At 46.1% G+C, this 23,872-nt stretch overlaps 1 protein-coding gene across 1 annotated transcript in view; it reads right to left on the reverse strand.

Annotated features, from left to right (window-relative positions):
- slc30a9 (solute carrier family 30 member 9) overlaps positions 1-23,872 on the reverse strand; it is a 233,118-nt gene that overhangs the window by 29,522 nt on the left and 179,724 nt on the right. The window contains exon 17 of the mRNA XM_070860729.1: positions 3,545-3,674. Within this exon, the coding sequence (XP_070716830.1) occupies positions 3,545-3,674 (130 nt within the window). The remainder of the gene's footprint in view (positions 1-3,544; positions 3,675-23,872) is intronic.

The raw sequence follows: 23,872 nt of genomic DNA on the forward strand, positions 1-23,872 counted from the left end.
GTCGAGTCGCTCCACAAAAGTTTCCCAATATTCTCCCTCTGAAAATTTCTCCAGGATGCCCACTGTTCTCTATATCTTTGGGTTCGCTATCTGTATCTCGTCACCAGTTGTTGTATATGGAAAAAGAGTCAGATTGAACACTGTGAGCTCAAAGTGTGACTGTAGTCTTTTATTGCAGGTCTCCAGAGTGCCTCCCCAACCAGTGAAGCCTCCTTAAATACCTGTGCATCCAAGGGATTATGGGATCCCTTGGGACTCCAGGGGATGAGCCCTCTGGTGGCTGTACAGAGTAAATACAAGTCCACATATATAACAGTAACGTGTTGAATATCAAGGGGAGGTGATTAAACTCTCGCTTGTTGGAGATAATCATTGCCTGGCACTTGTGTGGTGCGAATGTTACTTGCCACTTATCAGTCCAAGCCTGAATGTCACTCAGGTCTTGCTGCATGCAGGCATGGACTGTTTCATTTTCTGAGGAGTTGCAAATGGAACTGAACACTGTGCAATCATCAGCGAACATCCCCACACTGTCAGGAGGAACTCTTGAAGCGATGCCCTGGGGCTGGGATAATTAACCTCCAACAACCACAACCATCTTCCTTTGTGCTAGGTATGACTCCATGCAGTGGAGAGTTTTTCCTCTGATTCCCATTGACTTTAAGTTTACTGGGGCTCCTCGATGCTACACTCAGTCAAATGCTGTCTTGATGTCAAGGGCAGTCACTCTCACCTCAGCTCTGGAATTCAGCTCTTTTGTCCATGTTTGGACCAAGGCTGTAATGAGGTCTGGAGCCGAATGGTCCTGGCGGAACCCAAACTGAGCATCGGTGACCAGGTTATTGCTGAGTAAGTGCCGCTTGATAGCACTGTCAAGGACACCTTCACAGTCTAAGGATAAGGGGTAAGCCATTTAGGACCGAGATGCGGAGGAACTTCTTCACCCAGAGAGTGGTGAACCTGTGGAATTCTCTACCACAGAAAGTTGTTGAGGCCAATTCACTAAATATATTCAAAAAGGAGTTAGATGAGGTCCTTACTGCTAGGGGGATCAAGGGGTATGGCGAGAAAGCAGGAATGGGGTACTGAAGTTGAATGTTCAGCCATGAACTCATTGAATGGCGGTGCAGGCTAGAAGGGCCGAATGGCCTACTCCTGCACCTATTTTCTATGTTTCTATGTTTCTATGTTTCTATCACGTTGCTGATGATTGAAAGTAGACTGATGGGACGGTAATTGGCCGGATTAAATAGGTCCTGCTTTTTGTGGCCAGGACATACCTGGACAGTTTTCCATATTTTTGGGTAGATGCCAGTGTTTGGCTAGAGACGTGGCTAGTTTTGGAGCACAAGCCTTCAGCACGACAGCGGGGATGTTGCTGGGGTCCATAGCTTTTGCTGCATCCAGTGCGCTCAGCCGCTTCTCAATATCACATAGAGTGAATCAAATTAGCTAAAGACTGGTTTTTGTAATGTTAGGGATGTCAGAAGGCTGATATTGATCACCAACTCGGCACCTCTGGCTGAAGATGGTTGAAAACGTTTCAGCCTTGTGTTTTGCATTGCATGCTGGGCTTCGCCATCATTGAGGATGGGGATATTCATGGAGTCGCCTCCCATTGTTTAATTGTCCACCACCATTCATGACTGGATATAAGCAGGACTGCAGAGCTTTGATCTGATCCATTGATTGTGGGATCGCTTAGCTGGTTTATAGCATGCTACTTATGCAGCTTAACATGCATGTAGTCCTATGTTGTAGCTTCCCCACGTTGGTATTAGTTATACCAGTGGAATATAGTACAAGTTTGCATCAACCATTTGCAAAATATCGAGTTTTTGAAATTGATGTAGTGCAAACAAAGACTTTATATGGGGGAGAAATTCGGTCGCACCTCATTTGGGGCAATAACCCAGGCGGAGCGGTGATTTTAACACCTTGCAAAAATTTGCGCCCTCCACCCAGAAATTCGCCCGAATCGGTCTAAGAGCTGACAGGGGTGCTGAATCAGCCGTTGCACACCAGAGCTGGGGGTATCACGAACGAAAATGCCGCTGCTAAATTTAACCGAGTCATTGCGCATGCGCCAAACTCCGATTCAGATCCCGGGAAAAGTGGAGTCTTAAAGGCGTGGCATAGTAATATGCCCAGAAAAGTTCTCAAAATCACTTTTTCCTCACCCTGAACTTTTAGTTCTGTCTGCCACTGCAAACTCTGAGGCTCAGCACCGTGCTGTGTGTCAACGTTGCACTGACTGTGGCCTCCAATAGAAGCGCTTCCTCATCCCTTTGTAGCCACCAGTTAACGAGTCTGCAAGCCTGTACCGACTGTTTTTCCAGGCATTGTTCTTGGCATCTGCTAAATGAGGTGATTCAGGTGCAATGAAGTGCAGTGACTTATGTAATGGAGAGGTGTTGCTAAGCATTGTGAAAAAAGAACTTCAGATATTTCTCGTGTGCTGACTAGAGTGAAATTGGCAGAGACCTGGGACCAGGTCGACAGCCTGTGCCATTCAGCAACAAGTTGTCTGTGGTGACAGGGTTGAGGACTTTGTCCACCTATCAAATGCACATGCGAATCCTTCCCTCAGCTAAGATTAAGGAACTGTATTCACTAGCTTGAAAGCTTTTTAGGGCTGAGCTGAAAAGAAGCTCCAATAGATATGCAATAGAACAGATGAACTTTCAAGAGGAAATAATAAATAAAGAGTCAATGGAAATATGACAAATTGAAATGTAAAATTAAGTGATCCTCACAGGGCCTCTACCCATACAACAATAAAGTATACTAATTGCAATTTATAGCCTAGATTCTACATTGCATCTAAATTTCATTGAACAGATTTTCGTTTTTAATAATTCACATTTTTAAATTTCAAAAAGTCACTTCAAATATATATGACCTAAAAATAAATTGGCAGCAGCAGCCTGTCATTTTATGGCTATTTTAACTGCTTGTGCCAGTAAGTTAGGAAACCTGGGCAAGATTGTGTTCCTTACATTATGACATTAACAATATTTAGCAGCATGGAAAATCATCAGATTTTGATCCAACCATTTGTAGTGACACAGAATTATGGAGAGCACAGGAACAGAAAAAAAGCTTCTCCAATGTGCTATCTTCTATCAGCTCAGCAGTATCTATAAAATCACCCACAAAACGTGGCACCATAATACACTATTTTTTCTGAAAAGCATAGACCCTATGTCCTGACAGTTGGATGAAGGCCATGATGAACATCCATTTTACATGTTTTCTGGAATATGTGTATCCAGTGAAAAGAAGCTGCATTAACATTCAGCATTACATGTGGCTGTTCTTCCCCAGTGCTCCAAAATAAGTACGAATATGTGTCAGCTGTATACTTAAAATAAATTTTTACCACTGTAGGATAAGTAATCATTTATATTCTTGCTTAAGGCAACATTAATGGCAAGACTAAAACCTGCTCCCCTTTTAATCTTTGAACTCCAGCAGATATTAAACTTTATGCGTGATAACAGAATGGCACAAGTCCACAGTGTTTTACTGAAATATTACATACATTTAAGATCACGTCAATGTCTTGCTTCTCCAGGTAAGATCGTGTCACTATTCTTCCATCAAAATCGACTTCTGCTTTAAATCGTACTGTACTCATACCCATGTCAGTGGCCTTTACATCATGCACAGCCCTGATGAGATTAAATGAGTCATTAATATCTAAAATAAGTATTTTACACAAATACAAAAATACTAGATTAGTGGGAAAGGAAAAAAAAAGCAGAATACAATAAAGATAATTTGGTCATGCAAGGGGAACAATGCATTAGACCAGAGTGTTGGTGTGGATTTGCACTCAATCCTTCTGAGTTCTTGATGTTGGCTGGGTTGCATGGATAAGATGCCACGATTGAATCTACCTTCACCATCTTTTCAGGCAGTGCATTTCAGATCATAACCACTCGCTGCGCAAAAAAGTTTTTCCTCATGTTGCCTTTGGCTCTTCTGCCAATCACCTTAAATGCGTGTTCTCTGGGTCTCCACCCTTCTGCCAATGGGAACAGCTGCTTTCTATCTACTTGAGGTACATTCCCACTAGGGAGAAAGGTAGGGCAACTAAAGTCAGAGCTCCCTGGATGACAAGAGAGAAAGGGCTGGAGTTTCGGTTCTGCTCATTTCGGTATGGTAAAGTTTGTTCCCAGAAACAGTTTGCGCCTCAGTCAGCAAAATTCATCAGCTGGGACCCGAGTGTGGGTGGAGTGCTAAGGGAGGCATTACACACCTCTCAAGGCGCTAAGCCGGCTGAGCAAGTTAAAATCCCGAGCTAATCAGCTGGCCTTGGAGCGCTGTGCAAGACAGGCCTGGGGGGGGTGGGGGGGGGGGGGGGGGGGGGGGGGGGAGAAACCTGGAAAAAAACCCACCCAAAACATTCCCAATAAATAACTCTCACCATCACAGCATAAATTGCAAAGAAAAACCAATCACAGTTACCTGAGGCTGACATTACCTCACTGCAGCTCGGACGGCCAGCTTTCACAGGTGGTCCCAGCAGGGCACTCTATGGAGTGCTACAGATTGGGCGGCAGTCAAAAATCAAGCCAGTGTCACAACCAGGGGCGTTGCACACTGGCTCGCCTCTTCCGGGCGGTAATGCTCTGCGCCCTGTCAAGATCGACACCGAAAGTCCCAGTGGGGCGCTGGAAGCTGGCCACCCACCCGGTAGTGATTACCGCCGCCATTTCCGCCCCTCTGGGGCGCCAACAGGGGTAGCAGCAGAAGACCGAAAATCCAGCCCATGGAAAGTAAGATGAAGCAGAAAAAGAGCGCGCATGACAGATGTCAGGTCAAGAATGCATCTGAGAATCAGGCTAAATATAGAAAGTTTAGAGGAGGTGTAAAAGAAAATAAAAGGGGCAAAGAGAGGGTATGAGAATAGAATGGCAGCCAACATAAAAGGTAATCCAAAAGTCTTCGATAGGCATAGAAATAATAAACAGGTAGCAAGAGGAAGGGTAGGGCCGATTAGAAACTGAAAAAGAGATCTACACATGGAGACAGAGGGTATGGCTGAGGTACTAAATGAGTACTTTGCATCGGTCTTCACCAAGGAAGATGCTGCCATAGACATAGTAAAGGAGATACTGGATGGGATAAGAATTGATGAAGAGGAGGCACTAGAAAAGCTGGTTGTATTTAGAGTAGATAAATCACTAGGATGCTGAGGGAAGTGAAGGAAGAAATCGCAGAGGTACTGGCCATAATCTTCCAATCCTCCTTAGGAATGGGGGTGGTGCTAGAAGACAGGAGAATTGCAAATGCAATACCCTTGTTCAAAAAGGGTGTAAAGATAAACCCAGCAACTATAGGCTGGTCAGTTTAACATTGGTAATGGGGAAGCTTCTAGAAACAATAATCAGGGACAAAATTATCACTTGGACAAGTGTGAATTAATTAAGGAAAGCCAGCACAGATTGGTTAAAGGCAAATTGTGTTTAACCAACTTGATCGAGTTTTTGTTGAGGTAATGGAGAGGGCTGATGAGGGCAATGTGGTTGACATTGTGTACATGAATTTCCAAAAGGCGTTCGACAAAGTGCCACACAATAGGCTTGCCAGCAAAATTGAAGCTCATGGAATAAAAGGGACAGTGGCAACGTGGATACACAATTGGTTAAGTGACAGGAAACAGTAGTGATGAACTGTTGTTTTTCAGACTGGAGGAACACAGTGGTGTCGGTACCAGGACCATTGCTTTTCTTGATATATATTAATGACTTGGATGTGGGTGTACAGGGCACAATTCCAAAATTTGCAAATGACACAAAACTTGAAAGTATAGTGAATAGTGAGGAGGACAGTGATAGATTTCAAGAGGACATAGGCAGGTTGGTGGAATGGGCGGACATGTGGCAGATGAAATTTAATGCAGAAGAGTGTGAAATGATACATTTTGGTAGAAAAAATGAAGCGATGAAATATAAACTAAAGAGTACAATCCTAAAGGGGATGCATGAACAAAAAGACATATGGGTGTATGTGAACAAATCACTGAAGGTGGCAGGGCAGGTTGAGAAAGCAAGTAAAAAAGCTTATGGGATCCTGGGCTTGATGAATAGAGGTAGAGTACAAAAGCATGGAAATGATGAAGAACCTGTATAAAACACTGGTTCGGCCTCAACTGGACTAGTGTGTCCAATTCTGGGCACCGGACTTTAGGAAGGATGTGAAAGCCTTGGAGAGGATGCAGAAAAGATTTACGAGAATGATTCCAGAGATGAGGGACTTCAGTTGGCAAAAGAGTCAAAGGTGACATAAGAAAAACTTTCTTCTTTTAAACACAGCGAGTAGTTAGGATCTGGAATGCACTGCCTGAAAGGATGGATTCGCTCACGGCTTTCAAAAGGCAGTTGGATAAGTACCTGAAAGAAAAAAATTTGCAGGGCTACAGGAAAAGGGCAAGGGAGTGGGACGAACTGAGGTGCTCTTGCAAGGTCGAATGGCCTTCTTCCATGCTGTAACCACTCTGTCTAGACCCCTCATGATTTTGAATCAAATCTCCTCTCAACCGTCTCTGCTCGAAGGAGAACAAACCCAGCTTCTATCCACGTAACTGAAGTCTCTCATCCCTGGATTCATTCTTTTACACCTTCTCTATGGCCTTCACACCAGAATTGGACACAATACTCCAGTTAAGGCCGAAGCAGTATTTTATAAAGGGTCATCATAACTTCTTTGCTTTTGCACTCTATGGGCCCAAGTTTCCACACGATAAAAAACGGGCACCCCTCCGAGCTGGGCGCCCGTTTTTCGCGCCTAAAAAAAACCTTGCGATTCTGGAGCGTTCTGCAGCTCGTCTGCCTGGCGCGGCGCCCGGGGGGGGGCGGAGCCTACACTCGTGCTGATTTTGTAAGTTGGAGGGGGCGGGTACTATTTAAATTAGTTTTTTTCCTGTCTGCAACGCTGCGCGTGTGCGTTGGAGCGTTTGTGCACGCGCAGTGTGAAAAAAAACATTGGCACTCGCCCATTTTTGTAGTTCTTTGTAGCGGTTTAATTTTTGAACATTTTTTTAATAAAAGCACATTGCCATCAGCACATGCAGCCTTCTCACTGTCTCCTTCCCACCACCCCCCCCCCCGCGGGAAGAACGGGCGCCTCCTTCCATCCCCCCGCGGGAAAGAACGGGCGCCTCCTCTCTTCCGCCCGCCCCCCCGCCTGATTTTTTAATGTGTAGAACAGGTTTTTTCAGTTCTACAAAAATCTTCACTTGCTCCATTCTAACTTAGTTTGGAGTACGTTTTCACTGTGGAAACTTTGAAATCAGGCAGTCAGTGGCCGGACACGCCCCCTTTTGAAGAAAAAATTCTGTTCCAAAGTAGAACTGTTCTACCTGACTAGAACTGCAGAAAAAAAAATGTGGAGAATTGCGATTTCTAAGATAGTCCGTTCTCCACCAGTTGCTCCTAAAAATCAGGTGCAAATCATGTGGAAACTTGGGCCCTATGTCTCTACTTATTAAGCCCAGGATCCTGCATGCTTTTTTTTTTTAAAAACCGCTTTCTCAACCTGCCCGGCCCCCTTCAACGATTTGTGAAGTCCATCACTATCCTCCTCACTGTTTACTATACTTTCAAGTTTTGTGCCATCTGCAAATTTTGTAATTGTGCCCTGTACACCCAAGTCCAAGTAAGCAGTGGTCCTAGTACCAACCCCTGGGGAACACCATTGGAAACCTTCCTCTAGTCCAAAAAACAACCTTTCACCACTACTCTCCGTTTCTTGTCACTTAGCCAATTTCGTACCTGTGCTGCCACTGTCCCTTTTATTCCACGGGCTTCAACATTGCTGGCAAGCCTATTATGTGGCACTTTATCAAACGCCTTTTGGAAGTCCACGTACACCCACATCAACCGCATTGCCTTCATCAACGCTCTCTGTTGCCTCATCAAAAAACTCAATTAAGTTAGTTAAACAAAATTTGCCTTCGACAAATCCCGTGTCGGCTTTCCTTAATTAATCCACAGTTGTCCAAATGACAGTTAATTTTATCTCGGATTATAATTTCTAAAGGTTTCCCATTACAGAGGTTAAACTGACTGGTCTGTAGTTGCTGGGTTTATCCTTGCATCCTTTCTTGAAGTAGGGTGTAACATTTGCAATTCTCCAGTCCTCTGGCAGTACCTATATTTCTAAGGAGGACTGGAAGATTATGGCCAGTATCTCCATGATTTCTTCCTTCACTTCCCTCAGCGTCCTAGGATGCATCCCATCCGGTTCTGGTGACTTATCTACTTTAAGTAAAGTCAGCTTTTCAAGTACCTCCTCTTTATCAATTTTTATCCCATCCAATATCTCAACTACCTCCTCTTTCACTATGACTTTGGCAGCATCTTCTTCCTTGGTAAAGGCAGATGTAAAGTACTTATTTAGTACCTCAGCCATGCCTCTGCCTCCATGTGTGGGTCTCCTTTTTGATCCCTAATCAGCCTCACACCTCCTCTCACTACCTGTTTATTATTTATATGCATATAGAAAACTTTTAGATTCCCTCTTATATTAGCATAGGGGATAAATACTTAATATTGAATAACTGGTTGTGAGAAGGGGACAGAGCGAATTGTTTAGGATTGTCAGCCCATCAGGGGATTCTGCAAGAAAAGCTCTCATTGCTAAGTTTTGATCTGAAAGACTGTATATAGCTGGAAACAAGTATTCTGAGAGACCAGTCTGATGCCCTTGATCCCTTCTGTGATTGATATTTATCACTTCTGTCTCAGTTCTAAACTTCAAAATAAAGAGTGGATGTAACAGTTGTTCTGTATCTAGCCTCTAGATTAGATACCTGCTGCACCAGACAATGAAACATAAAACTTTTAATAACATTCAAAGTTGAAGGTATATTAGATGCCATGCTTCAGTTCATGTTTTTGGCCTTGATAAGGAAATTCACATCAAATCGGTGAACTCAGAGCAGTACCCCAAGGTTGCATCCAAACTATTAAGTATATCTCCCCCAAAAAGCAGTGCATGCTGGGTCAATTGAAATTTTCAAGACTAAGATTGACAGGGATATGGATCCAAGGCGAGTGAGTAAAGGAAGTTGACAGTACAGATCAGTTATAATCTAATTGAATAGTGGAACAGGCTCAAAGGGCTGAATGACATGCTTCTTGTTGCTATAAAATGCTTGAATATTTTAAATTTAATAACTAAAAAGAGCAAGAATGAAAATGTCACAGTAAACAAATGGTCTTTGAGCTGTGTTGAAACACAAAACGGAAAAATGCTGTTCCGACTGAGGAAAAATGACCTGCAGCTCTAATGCGCACTCAGTGGTTTTATACAAAGTACAGAAGCATGGGTAACACTTGAGCAGGCATAATATGGCTTTATCAGATGCCGATGTCAAAATCATGGGCCAATTGCCAGTCATGTAGTTTCCTGCATAATGCTTTTCATATTCGAGTGCTACATGGTGGATCTGTTTCATATATTTCCCTCCCTAGGCAATTGCTACACCCAATAGAGACCAGTAATCAAACCTGGGACCCTCCTCCCAGTATGGCTTTTATGCAGATAATTTATATCCCATTAAAAAATGTTGTTTTTATATTCGCACCGGTATGCCTTATCGTCTATTAACATAAGAAATAGGAACAGGAGTAGGCCATACAGCCCCTCGAGCCTGCTCTGCCATTCAATAAGATCATGGTTGATCTGATCATGGACTCAGCTCCACTTCCCTGCCTGCTCGCCATAACCCCTTATCGTTTAAGAAACTGTCAATTTCTATCAAGTTTATTCAATATCCCAGCTTCCACAGCTCTCTGAGGCAGCGAATTCCACAGATTTACAACCCTCAGAAGAAATTTCTCCTCCTCTCTGTTTTAAGAGCATGCCCTCTAGTTCTAGTCTCCCCCATCAGTGGAAACATCCTCTCTGCATCCACCTTGTCAAGCCCCCTCATAATGTTATACGTTTCGCTAAGATCACCTCTCATTCTTCTGAATTCCAATAAGTAGAGGCGCAACTTACTCAACCCCCTCATCCCCGGAATCAACCTAGTGAACCTTCTCTGAACTGCCTCCAAAGCAAGTACATCCTTTCGTAAATATGGAAACCAAAACTGCACGCAGTATCCCAGGTGTGGCCTCACCAATACCTTATATAGCTGTAGTAAGACTTCCTTGCTTTTATACTCCATCCCCTTTGCAATAAAGGTCAAGATACCATTGGCCTTCCTGATCATTTGCTGTACCTGCATACTACCCTTTTGTGTCTCATGCACAAGTACCCCCAGGTCCTGCTGTACTTTGCAATCTTTCTCCATTTAAATAATAACTTGCTCTTTGATTTTTTTCTGCCAAAGTGCATGACCTCACGCTTTCCAACATTATACTCCATCTGCCAAATTATTGCCCACTCACTTAGCCTATGTCCTTTTGCAGATTTTGTGTGTCCTCCTCACACATTGCTTTTCCTCCCATCTTTGTATCGTCAGCAAACTTGGCTACGTTACACTCCGTCCCTTCCTCCAAGTCGTTAATATAGATTGTAAATAGTTGGGGTCCCAGCACTTATCCATGCGGCACCCCGCTAGTTACTGGTTGCCAACCAGAGAATGAACCATTTATCATGACTCTGTTTTCTGTTCGTTAGCCAATCCTCTATCCATGCTAATAATTACCACCAACCCAGTGAACGTTTATCTTGTGCAATAACCTTTTATGCCTTGTCAAATGCCTTGTGGAAGTCCAAATACACCACATCCACTGGTTCCCCTTGTTGAGTATCTGTGAAGCATGCACTCCCATGTTCCGCCACCAGGGAGTGCATTTCCTGAAGTCCCAAGAGATCCCAGCATTCCTTGGGAACACTGTATATAAGCCGGCCCCCTAAGGCCTGTTCCTCGCTCTGGAGTGTCTTAATAAAGACTGGGGTCACTGTTACTTTAAATTCCCAGTGTGCAGTCTCGTGTGTGTTAGGAACACAACAACTGGCAACGAGTATACGAATCCAAAGCAAAGATGCAGCAAACTGTGGGCATCCTGGAGAAGTTCTCGGAGGGTGAGGACTGGGAAGATTATGTCGAACGGCTGGACCAGTACTTTGTAGCCAACGAGCTGGACGGAGAAGGAAGCGCTGCAAAAAGGAGAGCGGTCTTCCTCACGGTCTGCAGGGCACCGACCTACAGCCTCATGAAGAATCTTCTGGCTCCGGTGAAACCCACAGATAAGTCGTATGAGGACCTGTGTACACTGGTTCGGGAGCATCTTAACCCGAGGGAGAGCGTGCTGATGGCGAGGTATCGGTTCTACATGTGCCAGCGATCTGAAGGTCAGGAAGTGGCAAGCTACGTCGCCGAGTCAAGGCGACTTGCAGGACAATGCGAGTTTGATGGCTACCTGGAAGCAAATGCTGAGAGACTTTTTTGCACTGGGCATTGGCCACGAGACCATCCTACGAAAACTTTTGACTGTAGAGACACCGACCCTCAGTAAGGCCATTGCAACAGCACAGGCATTTATGTCCACCAGTGATAACACCAAACAAATCTCTCAGCACACAAGTGCTAGCAACGTTCATAAATTAACTGGAACTGTGTTTGCGAGCAGAAATGTACAGGGCAGAAACCACGAGTCTGCAACTGCCAGCAGGCCTCAGGTGACCCAGATGACTCAGAGTCCGCAACAAAAGATGAATGCAAGGCAATTCACACCTTGTTGGCGTTGTGGAGGCTTCTATTCAGCCTATTCATGCCACTTCAAAGGGTATGTTTGCAAGAGCTGTGGAACAATGGGGCACCTCCAACGAGCTTGCAGACAAGCCCTGCAAAACCTGCTAACCACCACGTGGCAGAGGAAGATCGGTCCATGGTGGATCAAAGCAGTTTTGAGCCTGAGAGAGAGGAGGCAGATGCTGAAATACACGGGGTGCACACATTTGAGACGAAATGTCCACCTATAATGCTAAATGTAAAATTGAATGGCTTACCCATAGCCATGGAACTGGACACTGGCGCTAGCCAATCCATCATGAGTAAAAAGATGTTTGAGAGACTGTGGTGCAACAAGGCACTCAGACCAGCCCTGAGCCCCATCGACATGAAACGGAGAACGTACACCAAAGAGCTTATCACTGTCCTGGGCAGCGCCATGGTCAAGGTCACCTACAAGGGCACGATACACGAATTGACACTCTGGATTGTCCCGGGCGATGGCCCCACACTGCTTGGAAGGAGCTGGCTGGGCAAAATCCGCTGGAACTGGGATGACATCCGAGCGCTATCACATGTCGATGAAGCCTCATGTACCCAGGTTCTTAACAAATTTCCTTCCCTTTTTGAGCCAGGCATTGAAAACTTTTCCGGGACGAAGGTGTGGATCCACTTGGTCCCAGAGGCACGACCCATTCACCACAAGGCGCGAGCGGTACCTCACATGAGGGAGAGTGTGGAAATCGAACTGGACAGGCTGCAACGCGAGGGCTTCATCCCCCCAGTAGAATTCAGCGAGTGGGCCAGCTCGATTGTTCCAGTACTCAAAAGTGATGGCACGGTCAGGATTTGCGGCGATTATAAAGTAACTATTAATCATTTCTTGCTACAGGACCAACACCCGCTACCTAAGGCAGACGACCTATTTGCGACGCTGGCAGGAGGCAAGACGTTCACCAAGCTCGACTTGACTTCGGCCTACATGATTCAGGAGCAGGAGTCGTCGTCGTCGAAGGGCCTCACCTGCATCAACACGCACAAGGGACTGTTCATCTACAACAGATGCCCGTTTGGAATTCGGTCGGCTGCAGCGATCTTCCAGAGAAATATGGAGAGCCTACTCAAGTCGGTACCACGCATGGTGGTTTTTCAGGACGACATATTGGTCATGGGTCGGGACACCATCGAGCATCTACAAAACCTGGAGGAGGTCCTCCAGCGACTGGATCGCGCAGGGCTGCGGCTGAAGAGGTCGAAATGAGTCTTCATGGCAACAGAAGTGGAGTTTTTGGGGAGAAAGATCGCGGTGGATACATTCGGCCAACAGACGCCAAGACAGAGGCTATTAGGAACGCGCCCAGGTCACAGAACGTCACGGAGCTGCGGTCGTTCCTCGGACTCAACTATTTTGGTAACTTCCTACCGGGGTTAAGCACCCTCTTAGAGCCCCTACATGTGTTATTGCGCAAAGGTGAGAACTAGGTATGGGGAAACAAACAAGTAATTGCTTTTGAGAAAACCAGAAACATTTTATGCTCCAACAAGCTGCTTGTATTGTATAATCCATGTAAAAGACATGTGCTAGCATGTGATGCGTCGTTGTACGGAGTCGGGTGTGTATTACAACAAGCTAACATTGCGGGGAAGTTGCAACCTGTCGCCTGTGCCCCCAGGAGCTTGTCTAAAGCCGAGAGGGCCTACAGCATGATTGAGAAAGAGGCATTAGCGGGGTAAAGATAATGCATCAGTACCTGTTTGGCCTCAAATTTGAGCTGGAAACCGATCACAAGCCCCTCATATCCCTGTTCGCCGAAAACAAGGAGTTAAATACGAATGCCTCAGCCTGCATACAAAGGTGGTCACTTGCGCTATCAGCGTATAACTGTACCATCTGCCACAAGCCAGGCACCGAGAACTGTGCGGATGCTCTCAGTCGGCTACCATTGCCCACCACGGGGGTGGAAATGGCACAGCCTGCAAACTTGTTGATGGTGGCGCAGCCTGCAGACTTGTTGATGGTCATGGAAGCGTTTGAAAAAGATAAATCACTTGTCACGGCCCGCCAGATTAGGACTTGGACCAGCCAAGATCCTCTGCTGTCCCAAGTAAAAAACTGTGTTCTGCATGGGAGCTGGGCCAGCATCCCCGTTGAAATGCAAGAGCTAATCAAGCCGTTCCAGCGGCGAAAGGACATGTTGTCCATTCAGACAGACTGCCTGTTGTGGGGTAACCGCGTAGTGCTACCCAAAAAGGGCAGGGAGACATTCATCTCGGATCTCCACAGCATACATCTGGGTATAGTAATGATGAAAGCGATAACCAGATCCCATGTGTGGTGGCCCGGTATCGACTCTGACTTAGAGTCCTGTGTACGGCAATGCAGCGTGTGTGTTCAGTTGAGCAACGCGCCCAGAGAGGCACCACTAAGTTTGTGGTCCTGGCCCTCCAGACCATAGTCAAGGATCCATGTCGACTATGCGGGCCCGTTTCTCTGTAAAATGCACCTGGTGGTAGTGGATGCTTTTTCAAAATGGATTGAATGTGAAATGTCAGGAAGCACCACCACTATTGAAAGCCTGAGGGCCATGTTTGCCACCCACGGCCTGCCTGACATACTGGTCAGTGACAAGGGCCATGTTTCACCAGTGCCGAATTTAAAGAATTCATGACCTGCAATGGGATCAAACATGACACCTCGGCCTCGTTTAAACCAGCCTCCAATGGGCAGGCAGAGCGGGCAGTACAAACAATCAAACAGAGTCTTAAACGAGTCACAGAAGGCTCACTCCAAACCCGCCTGTCCCTAGTACTGCTCAGCTACCGCACGAGATCCCACTCACTCACAGGGGTGCCCCCGGCTGAGCTACTCATGAAAAGGACACTTAAAACCAGACTCTCACTGGTTCACCCCAACCTGCATGATCAGGTAGAGAGCAGGCAGCAGCAACAAAATGTAAACGATGGTTGCGCCACTGTGTCATGGGAAATTGATCTGAATGACCCTGTGTATGTGCTAAACTATGGACATGGTCCCAAGTGGATCGCGGGCACGGTGATAGCTAAAGAAGGGAGTAGGGTGTTTGTAGTCAAACTAGACAATGGACAAATTTGCAGAAAGCACCTGGACCAAACGTGGCTGCAGTTCACAGACAGCCCTGAACAACCCACCGCAGACACCACCTTTTGAGCCCACAACACACACCCAAAGGATCAACGACACCACCCTGGACCAGGAAATCGAACCCATCACGCCCAACAGCCCAGCAAGGCCAGGCTCACCCAGCAGCCCTGTAAGGCCAACAAGCCAGCCCAGCGAGGGCACAGCCAACACACCAGTACAGACTTTTGTACCGAGGCGGTCCACCAGGGAAAGAAAGGCTCCCAACCGCCTCACCTTGTAAATAGTTTTCACTTTGACTTGGGGGGGTGGGGGAGTGATGTTGTGTATCTGTAAAGCATGCACTCCCATGTTCCGCCACCAGGGAGTACATCCCCTGAAGTCCCAAGGGATCACAGCATCCCTTGGGAGCACTGTATATAAGCCGGTTCCTAAGGCCTGCTCCTCACTCTGGAGTGTCTTAATAAAGACTGAGGTCACTGTTACTTTAACCTCCCTGTGTGCAGTCTCATCTGTGTTAGGAACACAACACCCCTTTATCCACCCTGTTCGTTACATCCTCAAGGAACTCCAGCAAATTTGTCAAACATGACTGCCCCTTCATAAATCAATGCTGACTCTGCCTGACCAAATTTTGCTTTTCCAAATGTCCTGCTGCTGCTTCTTTAATAATGGATTCCAACATTTTCCCAACCACAGATGTTAAACTAACTGGTCTATAGTTTCCTGCTTTTTGTCTGCATCCTTTTTTTAAATAGGGGTGTTACAATTGCAGTTTTCCAATCTGCTGGGACCTCCCCAGAATCCAGGGAATTTTGGTAAATTAGAACCAATGCATTCACTATCCCTGCCGCTACTTCTCTCAAGACCCTAGGATGCAAGCCATCAGGTCCAGGGAATTTATCTGCCTTTAGTCCCATTACCTTACTGAGTACCACCTCCTTTGTGATTGTGATTGTGTTAAGTTCCTCCCCCCTATAGCCCCAAGACTATCCACTGTCAGAATATTGTTAGTGTCCTCTCCCATAAAGACTGATACAAAATATTTGTTCAGAGTTTCTGCCAACTCCATGATCCCCATTACTAATCCCCCGGTCTCATCTTCTAAGGGACCAACATTTACTTTAGCCACTCTTTTCCTTTCAATGTGATAACAAACCTTGATGCCTTATCTATTTATCAGCTATCTAATGTTTGCCTGGATTTTTTGGGTTTTTATGCTGTATGTATTATCGGTCATTTTTCTTGAAAATCAATAATTCAATACCAATTTTCTAGCATGTATATGATTCAGAACCAATACTGATAGTGAAATCTATTTTTTTTTTATATACAAGAGCAGTTCCTGTTAACAGTAAGGTCTATTTTGGTTGGAAAATCCACACTGCAAAGCCACTGTATTCGACTGATTGTCACAGTTAATACTTTATTGTCAGTGTTCAATAATAATGTCAGCAAGTTTAATTCTGGGATCATGCAGCTTTAATGACTTGGCCATCAAAAGTCTGGCAAGGGAATTCTTTTCCCAACAGAAATAATACATTGCTCGTAGGATGTGGCAGTTCAATACATTGCATGTTGCAGCTAATCAATCAAAGTCTGAATTTGAAATTTACAGTTTACTTTTAACAGAGACAAAATTACTTTAACTTCAAATTAAATTTTACCACCATGGCTCAACTCCAACAATTCTTACAAAACATTCAGTATGCAAATTCATGCCATTTCACTATGTGAAAGTCTATTCCAGAGATTTCAATCAATTTCAAATAAACTGTCAAATACATTATTTATTGAAATACTAAATCAATCACCTACATTTCTATCTTAACATGGCATCTTCAATTCTTATGTGCTACATCTTTTATGTTAATTCAGTATTTTAAATATCTCAAGTACAGTACAAGACCAGCAGATTTCCATTGACATTGCTCAGCAAGTTAGAGGACACACTGTTGCAGTGAGGGAAAGGACAGTGGGGTGAGAGACAGTTTAGGTTCTGGAAGCAAGGTGGGAATTTAGAGCTAAAAATTGAATTGTCAAATAATTTGAACGAAGTAAGTGAATTAAGAAAAGTAGACTATTTAAGTGAAATATGATGTGGAAGTGGGCAAGGCATGCAGTGGGGGAGAGGGGGTAGGTTACAGAAACATTCAAGGGAATTAGAGTTGGGAGCTTTGAAATGAGGGATCTTTGTATTATAGCAAGTCAAAATGATTTTGCAAAATCTGCATTACATTGGAGTTTGCAGAGTTATTAGTGACTTACGTTATGCATCACCTGATTATTACTCAAACAGAAACTTCAGCTGGGTTGGTGGAGATGCAGCTGGTTACCATGTAGAGCAAGGGGAAACCGGTGCCGAGTTCTCTGAAACAGTTAGCAGTGCCTTCGTGAGTTGGGGCAGTAGCTTTGGACTTCAAACTGGAAGTACCATTGAATCTGCAGCACTCACCGGCAAAGAGTTCCCACAATTTCTTAGCCATAGCATCCTATCTTCAGACATATCAGGTGACAGTTACAATAAAGCCTGGCACAAGCCACCTCCTGAAACCATTGCCTTGTTCTCTTCCAGTGGCATTGGCTCACCCGCCATTAATAAGAACTCAGTCCCAGCACAGCTTCTCAATCCTCCTGGTCAGCATTAACCTTGGTAAGAGAATTTCTGCCCTGGGCCGGAAAGCATCTCCACTCCTGATCCTGGAGCATTCGTGCTCATCTGTATGTCTCAAACTTCCTGGTCCTCTTGGTCAAGCTGTCAATGCCGCAAGCTCATACTCTCTCAGTAAATAAGGTAGAGTTACTTGCTGGGCAGCTGGCACCAAGGTCATATGCACAGAGCCTGAAAAATAATGGTAGGCAAGGCCAAGGTGTACAAAAATGCTCCACAAAGAAAACTCAGGCCCCTAACCCCCAGGAGGGTATGCCTCAGAATAGAATACAATGGGCATATTTTCAGCACAACAGAAATGTTGTGGGCAAGTTTAAAGATTTTGTTCACAAATTATTTCAGTTTTTACCATCAGGTCAAGGAAACAATATTGCCCAGTTTCTGCCGCATCTCCCTCCTTGGGGAGAAACAGAAAAAGTTGTTAAGAGTTAATGGCTTGACTCATGTTCTGGGGGTTTCTAGCTCCTGATTGGCATTTCCTACCTCGATAATGTTAATTGAAGTGACAGTGGTTAGTTCAATCAATCAGAATTGTTATAATATATTTAAAATGTGACGAATGATTTATGGCGTGGCATAGAGATTTAGTATGTGATATGCCTAACAATACTTTATATTGTCGTTTTCGCTAATAAGAGTAGAATTAGGGCAGGTTAATGAGTGGCTAGAGACATGGTGCCGGAAAGATGGCTTCAGATTCCAGACACTGGAACTAGTTCTGTGGTAGGAGGGACCTGTTCAAGATGGACAGGTTGCACCTGAACAGACCTGGGACCAGTATCCTTGTGGGCAGGTTAACTAGTGCTGTGGGGGAGGGTTTGAACTAATTCTGGAGAGAAGAGGTGGTCAGGACCCAGAGCGGAGGTCGGAAGCCCAGGAGCGGCGCGAGGTGCCGCGAGGACTACATTGTGAATCCCAAGGAGTGTTCCTGTGGAAAGGAGGAAAGAGGACAGTAGAAGTGTGCATGTGTGAATGAACTAGGCCCATACAGCAGTGCCTGGTCTCCAGTTATCTTGGATCCCCATGCCACTGGACCAAGATCTAGCTCTGTCAAGCCCACGTGGTAGCTGGTGTGCAACAGCCAACCCACGTTAAAAGAATTCACGCACAGGCATCTTCCACACTAGGATGAAGTTCTGGGCCCGGAACGTCAGGACCCTCATGGACAACCCCAACAGCAACAAACCGGAATGCCACACCGCTATCGTTGTCCGGGAACTCAGACACTTCGACATAAGACATCGCCGTCCTAAGCTAGACCTGGCGGGCAGGGGAAGGCCAGCTCAAAGAACAAGCTGGTCGCTATATCTTCTTCTGGAAAGGTAAACCAGAAGTAGAACGCCACCTCCATGGGGTAGGCTTTGCCGTAAAAAATGAGCTAGTGGGCTGTTTCAGACTCCGCTTGCAGGATAAACGAATGCCTCATCACTCTTCAGTTCACCCTAACCTGGAACCAGTGCGCTATGGCCATTAGTGCGTATGCCCCAACACTGGAAGCTACAGACAAGACCAAAGAGGAATTCTACTCCAGCCTCGAACAATCCCTGTCCCAAGTCCCAACAGGTGACAAGCTGATCCTCCTTGACAACTTCAACGCCAGAGTTGGAAAGGACACAAACCTCTGGGGAGGTATGATTGGCAGAGAGGGTGTAGGGAAAGCCAACTCCAATGGCACCCTCCTCCTGACGAGATGCTTAGAACATGGTCTCGTCATAACTAATACCCTGTTCTGTCAGAAGTACAAATATAAAGTCTCATGGCAACACCCTCGCTCCAAGCACTGACATCTGCTAGATTAAATCATCATCCGAGCGAGGGACCGCAAAGACGTGCGCATCACCGCGCCATAACAGGAACTGATGACTGCTGGAGGGACCACCGCCTAATTCGCTCTGTCAACACCATCAACATTGCCCCAAAACAGCGATGGCAATAGAAACAATGCCGCAGGAAAATCAACGCCGGAGCACTCAAAGATCCTGCTAAGAAAGCCCTATTCAGCCAGCGCCTCACTACCAACCTGACGACTCCCAGTGACCCAGAGATGCAGAGTATCCACAGTGCCTGGTCAGCCCTCAAGGCTTCCATAATCAGCACCTGCGAAGAGACACTCGGTCACTCGATCAGGAAACACCAAGACCGGTTCGACGAGAACGACCAGGAAATCCAGGAGCTAATATGCCGTGAGCGCAAGGCATTCTTGGACTGGAAACAGCAACACAACTCAAGGGCAAGGAAGCAGCTCTACTGACATCTGAAGGCCGAGGTCCAATAGAAAACCCGTGACCTAAAGAACAGATGGTGGGTGGAGAAACCACGAGAAATCCAGCAGCTAGCCAACAACCACGATGTGCGAGGATTCTTTAGCGCAGTCAAGACCACCCACGGCCCAAGCACCCAAGGCTCTATCCCACTGCTGGCCAAGGATGGAGAGGTGCTCATCAAGAACAGAGAGGCAGTCAGTGCCCGCTGGAAGGAGTACTTCGAGGATCTCCTTAACCGAGACTCTGTCTTTGACGCGAGTGTCCTCGACTCCATCCCGCAGTATGCCACCTGCCACCATCTCAGCACAAGCCCAGCCTGGCACAAGGTTGAAAAGGCCATCCGACAACAAGTCATCAGGAGCAGATGGAATCCCTGCTGAAGCACCAAAACATAGCGGAGAAGCACTACTGGCATGGATTCATGATCTCATCTCTCTTATCTGGAAGAAGGAGATCATGCCAGGAAATCTTAGACGCTGTAATCGTGACCATCTTCAAAAGAAAGGTGACCAGTCCGACTGCGGTAACTACAGGGGAGTCTCACTGCTGTCGACCACCGGGAAAGTCATTGCAAGAATCCTCCTCAATTGCCTTCTCCCTGTGGCTGAAGAGCTCCTTCCAGAGTCACAATGCGGATTCCGCCCACTAAGAGGCACAATGGACATGATCTTCACCGCGCGGCAGATGCAAAGGAAATGCAGTGAATAGCACCGACCCTTGTACATGGCCTTCTTTGACCTCACAAAATCCTTCGACACTATCAACCGTGATTCGGCTGCCCTCAGAAGTTTGTCACCATCCTCTGCCTGCTCCACAATGACATGCAGGCTGTGATCCTGACCAACAGATCCACCACAGACCCATTCCACGTTTGGACCGGAGTCAACCAAGGCTGTGGCATCGCACCAACGCTCTTCTCGATCTTCCTTGTTGCAATGCTCCATCTTGCCCTCAGCAAGCTCCCCGCTGGAGTGAAGCTAAATTACAGAACAAATGGGAATCGGTTCAACCTCCGCCACCTCCAGGCCAGATGCAAGGATGTCTCATCCTAGTCATCGAATTACAGTGCGTAGATGACGCTTACGCTTGCTCACACTTGGAGGTCGAACTCCAACCCATCGTCAACACCTTCACCAAGGCGTAACAATCTGCCCCCGCCACACAGCACTGCGCCCCGGTTATCAAAATCCACGATGGGGCCTTGGACAACATGGACCATTTTCCATACCTTGGGAGCCCATCGTCAACAAGGGCAGACATCAATGACGAGGTCCAACACCGCCTTCAGTGTACCAGTACAGCCTTCGGTCGCCTGAGGAAGTATGTGTTTGAAGACCAGCACCTCAAACGCGGCACTAAGTTCATGGTCTACGGAGTAGTAGTGATACCCACCTTCCTCTATGGCTCAGAGACATGGATTATGTATATCTCAAAACACTGGAGCAGGCATCTCAAAACACTGGAGAGGTACCACCAACGTTGCCTCCACAAGATCCTGGATTCCACAAGATTGGCAGGATAGGCGTACCAACGTCAGTGTTCACGTTCAGGCTAACATCCTTAGCATCGAAGCATCGACCACGCTCGATCAGCTCCACTGGCCGGGCCACATTGTCCGCATGCCCAACACGAGACTCCCAAAACAAGCGCTCTGCTTGGAGCTTCGACATGGCAAGCGATCCCCAGTTGGGCAGAGGAAACGCTTCAAGGACCCCCTCAAAGCCTCCTTAAAAGAGTGCAATATCCCCATCGACACCTGGGAATCCCTGGCCCAAGACCGCTCAAAGTGGAGGAAAAGCATCCAGGAAGCTGAACACCTCGAGTCTCTTCGCTGAGATCAAGCTGAAGCCAAGCATCAACAGTGGAAGGAGCGCACAGCAACCCAGGCATTCCAACCTCCCGTTCCTCCAACCATTGTTTGCCTCACCTTGATAGAAACTGTAGGTTCCGCATTGGACTCTTCAGTCACCTGAGGACTCTTTTAGTGTGGAAGCAAGTTATCCTCGACTCCGAGGGACTGCCTAAGAAGAAGAAACTAATTCGGCAGGGGGTTGGGCACCAAGAAGTAGTATTAAAAAGTAGAAACAAGGTGCAGAGGGGACTGGGAGAGAGATAGTTAAAGAGTTAGAAGTAATACAGAATTAGATGGAATCATAGAAAATACAAAGAAGTGTAAGTTAGGTTGGCAGTGCACATGTGTAAATACACAATAAGGCTGGTGAGCTGCAGATGCAAATAGCCGTGTGGGAGTTATGATGTAGCGGCGATGAGAGCAGGGAGGTTATGCTTAAATTGTATAATACTCTTGTCAGGCCACAGCTGGAGTATTGCGTGCAGTTCTGGTTGCCGTATTAGAGGAAGGACGTGATTGCATTAAAGAGGGCGCAGAGGAGATTTACTAGGATGATGCCTGGAATGGAGAATCTTAGTTATGAGGACAGATTGGATAGGCTGGGTTTGTTCTCATTGGAACAGAGGAGGTTGAGGAGGAGACCTCACTGAGGTGTACAAAATTTTGAGCGGCCTGGATATAGTGGATAATAAGGGCCTATTTCCATTGGTGGAAGGGTCTATTGCGAGGGGGCATAGTTTTAAGGTGGTTGGTGGAAGGTTCAAAGGGGATTTGAGGGGGGTATTCTTCATGAAGAGGGTTATGGGGGTCCGGAACTCACTGCCTGGAAGGGTGGGGGGTGCAGAAACCCTCACCACATTTAAAAGATGCTTGGATGGGCACTTAAAGTGCCGTAACATGCAGGTTTATGGACCTAGAGCTAGTAATTAGGATTAGACTGGATAACCTCTTGTTGGCTAGCGCAGATACAATGGTAAGTGCTGCAGGGAATCGAATACGGCCAGGGTTATCTCCTGGACTAGTTTTGATCGCCTGGATGGGTCGGAGGGGAATTTTTCCAGATGTCTTTTCACCAATTGGCCTGGGTTTTTAATCTGGTTTTTGCCTACCCAGGAGATCACATGGCTCCGGTAGGGGCGGAGTGTAGAAATGCTTCAGTGTAAGGGGTGTTGCAGTTGTGTGGGGCGGATTGGTTGGGCTGGGTGCTCTTTACCTTTCCACTATTGTTCATAGATTTATACAGGGTATATAACCTTCAGGGCTGCTGACCGAGGGCCGTGCGGCTCTTTGTTGGCCGGCGTGGACACGATGGGCCGAAATGGCCTCCTTCTGCGCTGTAAATTTCTATAACGGAGACCTGGCTCAAAAAAGGGGAGGATTGGATGCTTAATAGTCCTGGGGTACAAGGTATTCAGGAAAGATAGAGAGAAAAATAGGAGGAGGGGGGAGTAGTTTTGATTAAAGAAAATATTTCAGTGCTAGAAAGAAAATGGTTCTTGAGGGATCAATAACAGCATGTTTTTGGCTGGAGGAGCGAAAAAAAAAGGAGCTATTATACTTCTTGGTGTATTTTATAGGCCACTAAATAGTGGGAAGGAGACAGAGGAACAGATTTGCAAAGAAATTACTGAGAGGTGCAAAAACTAGAGAGTAGTGATAATGGGAGACTTTAACTACCCCAGTATTGAATGGGGCAGTGATTGCGTTAAGGGTAGAGAAGGGTAGGAATTTCTGAAGTGTGTTCAGTGTAATTTTTTCGATCAGCATGTTTCCCACCCAATGAGAAAGGAGGCATTGCTGAATCTAGTCCTGGGAATGAAGTGTGTCAAGTGGAGAATGTCACACTTGGAGAGCATCTCGGGAATAGTGATCATAGTATTGTAAAGTTTAGATTAGTTATGGAGGAGGACAATGAGCAATTTAGAATAAAAACTTAGCTGGAGGAGGACTAATTTGAACAAACTGAGGAGGGATCTGGCCCAGGTAAATTGGAATCAAAGGCTGGTAGGCAAAAGTATAATGGAACAATGGGTGGCCTTTACAGAGGAGATGGTTCAGGTGCAGTCTAGGTACATTCCTACAAGGGGGAAGGGAGGGCAACTAAAGCCAGAGCTCCCTGGATGACAAAGGAGTTGGAGACTAGGATGAAGCTGAAAAAGGGGGCATATGACAGATGTCAGCTTGATAATAATACAGGGGATAATCAGGCTGAATATAAAACGTACAGAGGAGAAGTAAATAAGGAAGTAAGAGGGGCAAAGAGACAGAGAGA

Source organism: Pristiophorus japonicus, chromosome 2 (assembly GCF_044704955.1).
Source record: "Pristiophorus japonicus isolate sPriJap1 chromosome 2, sPriJap1.hap1, whole genome shotgun sequence".
NCBI classification, from domain to species: Eukaryota; Metazoa; Chordata; class Chondrichthyes; family Pristiophoridae; genus Pristiophorus; species Pristiophorus japonicus.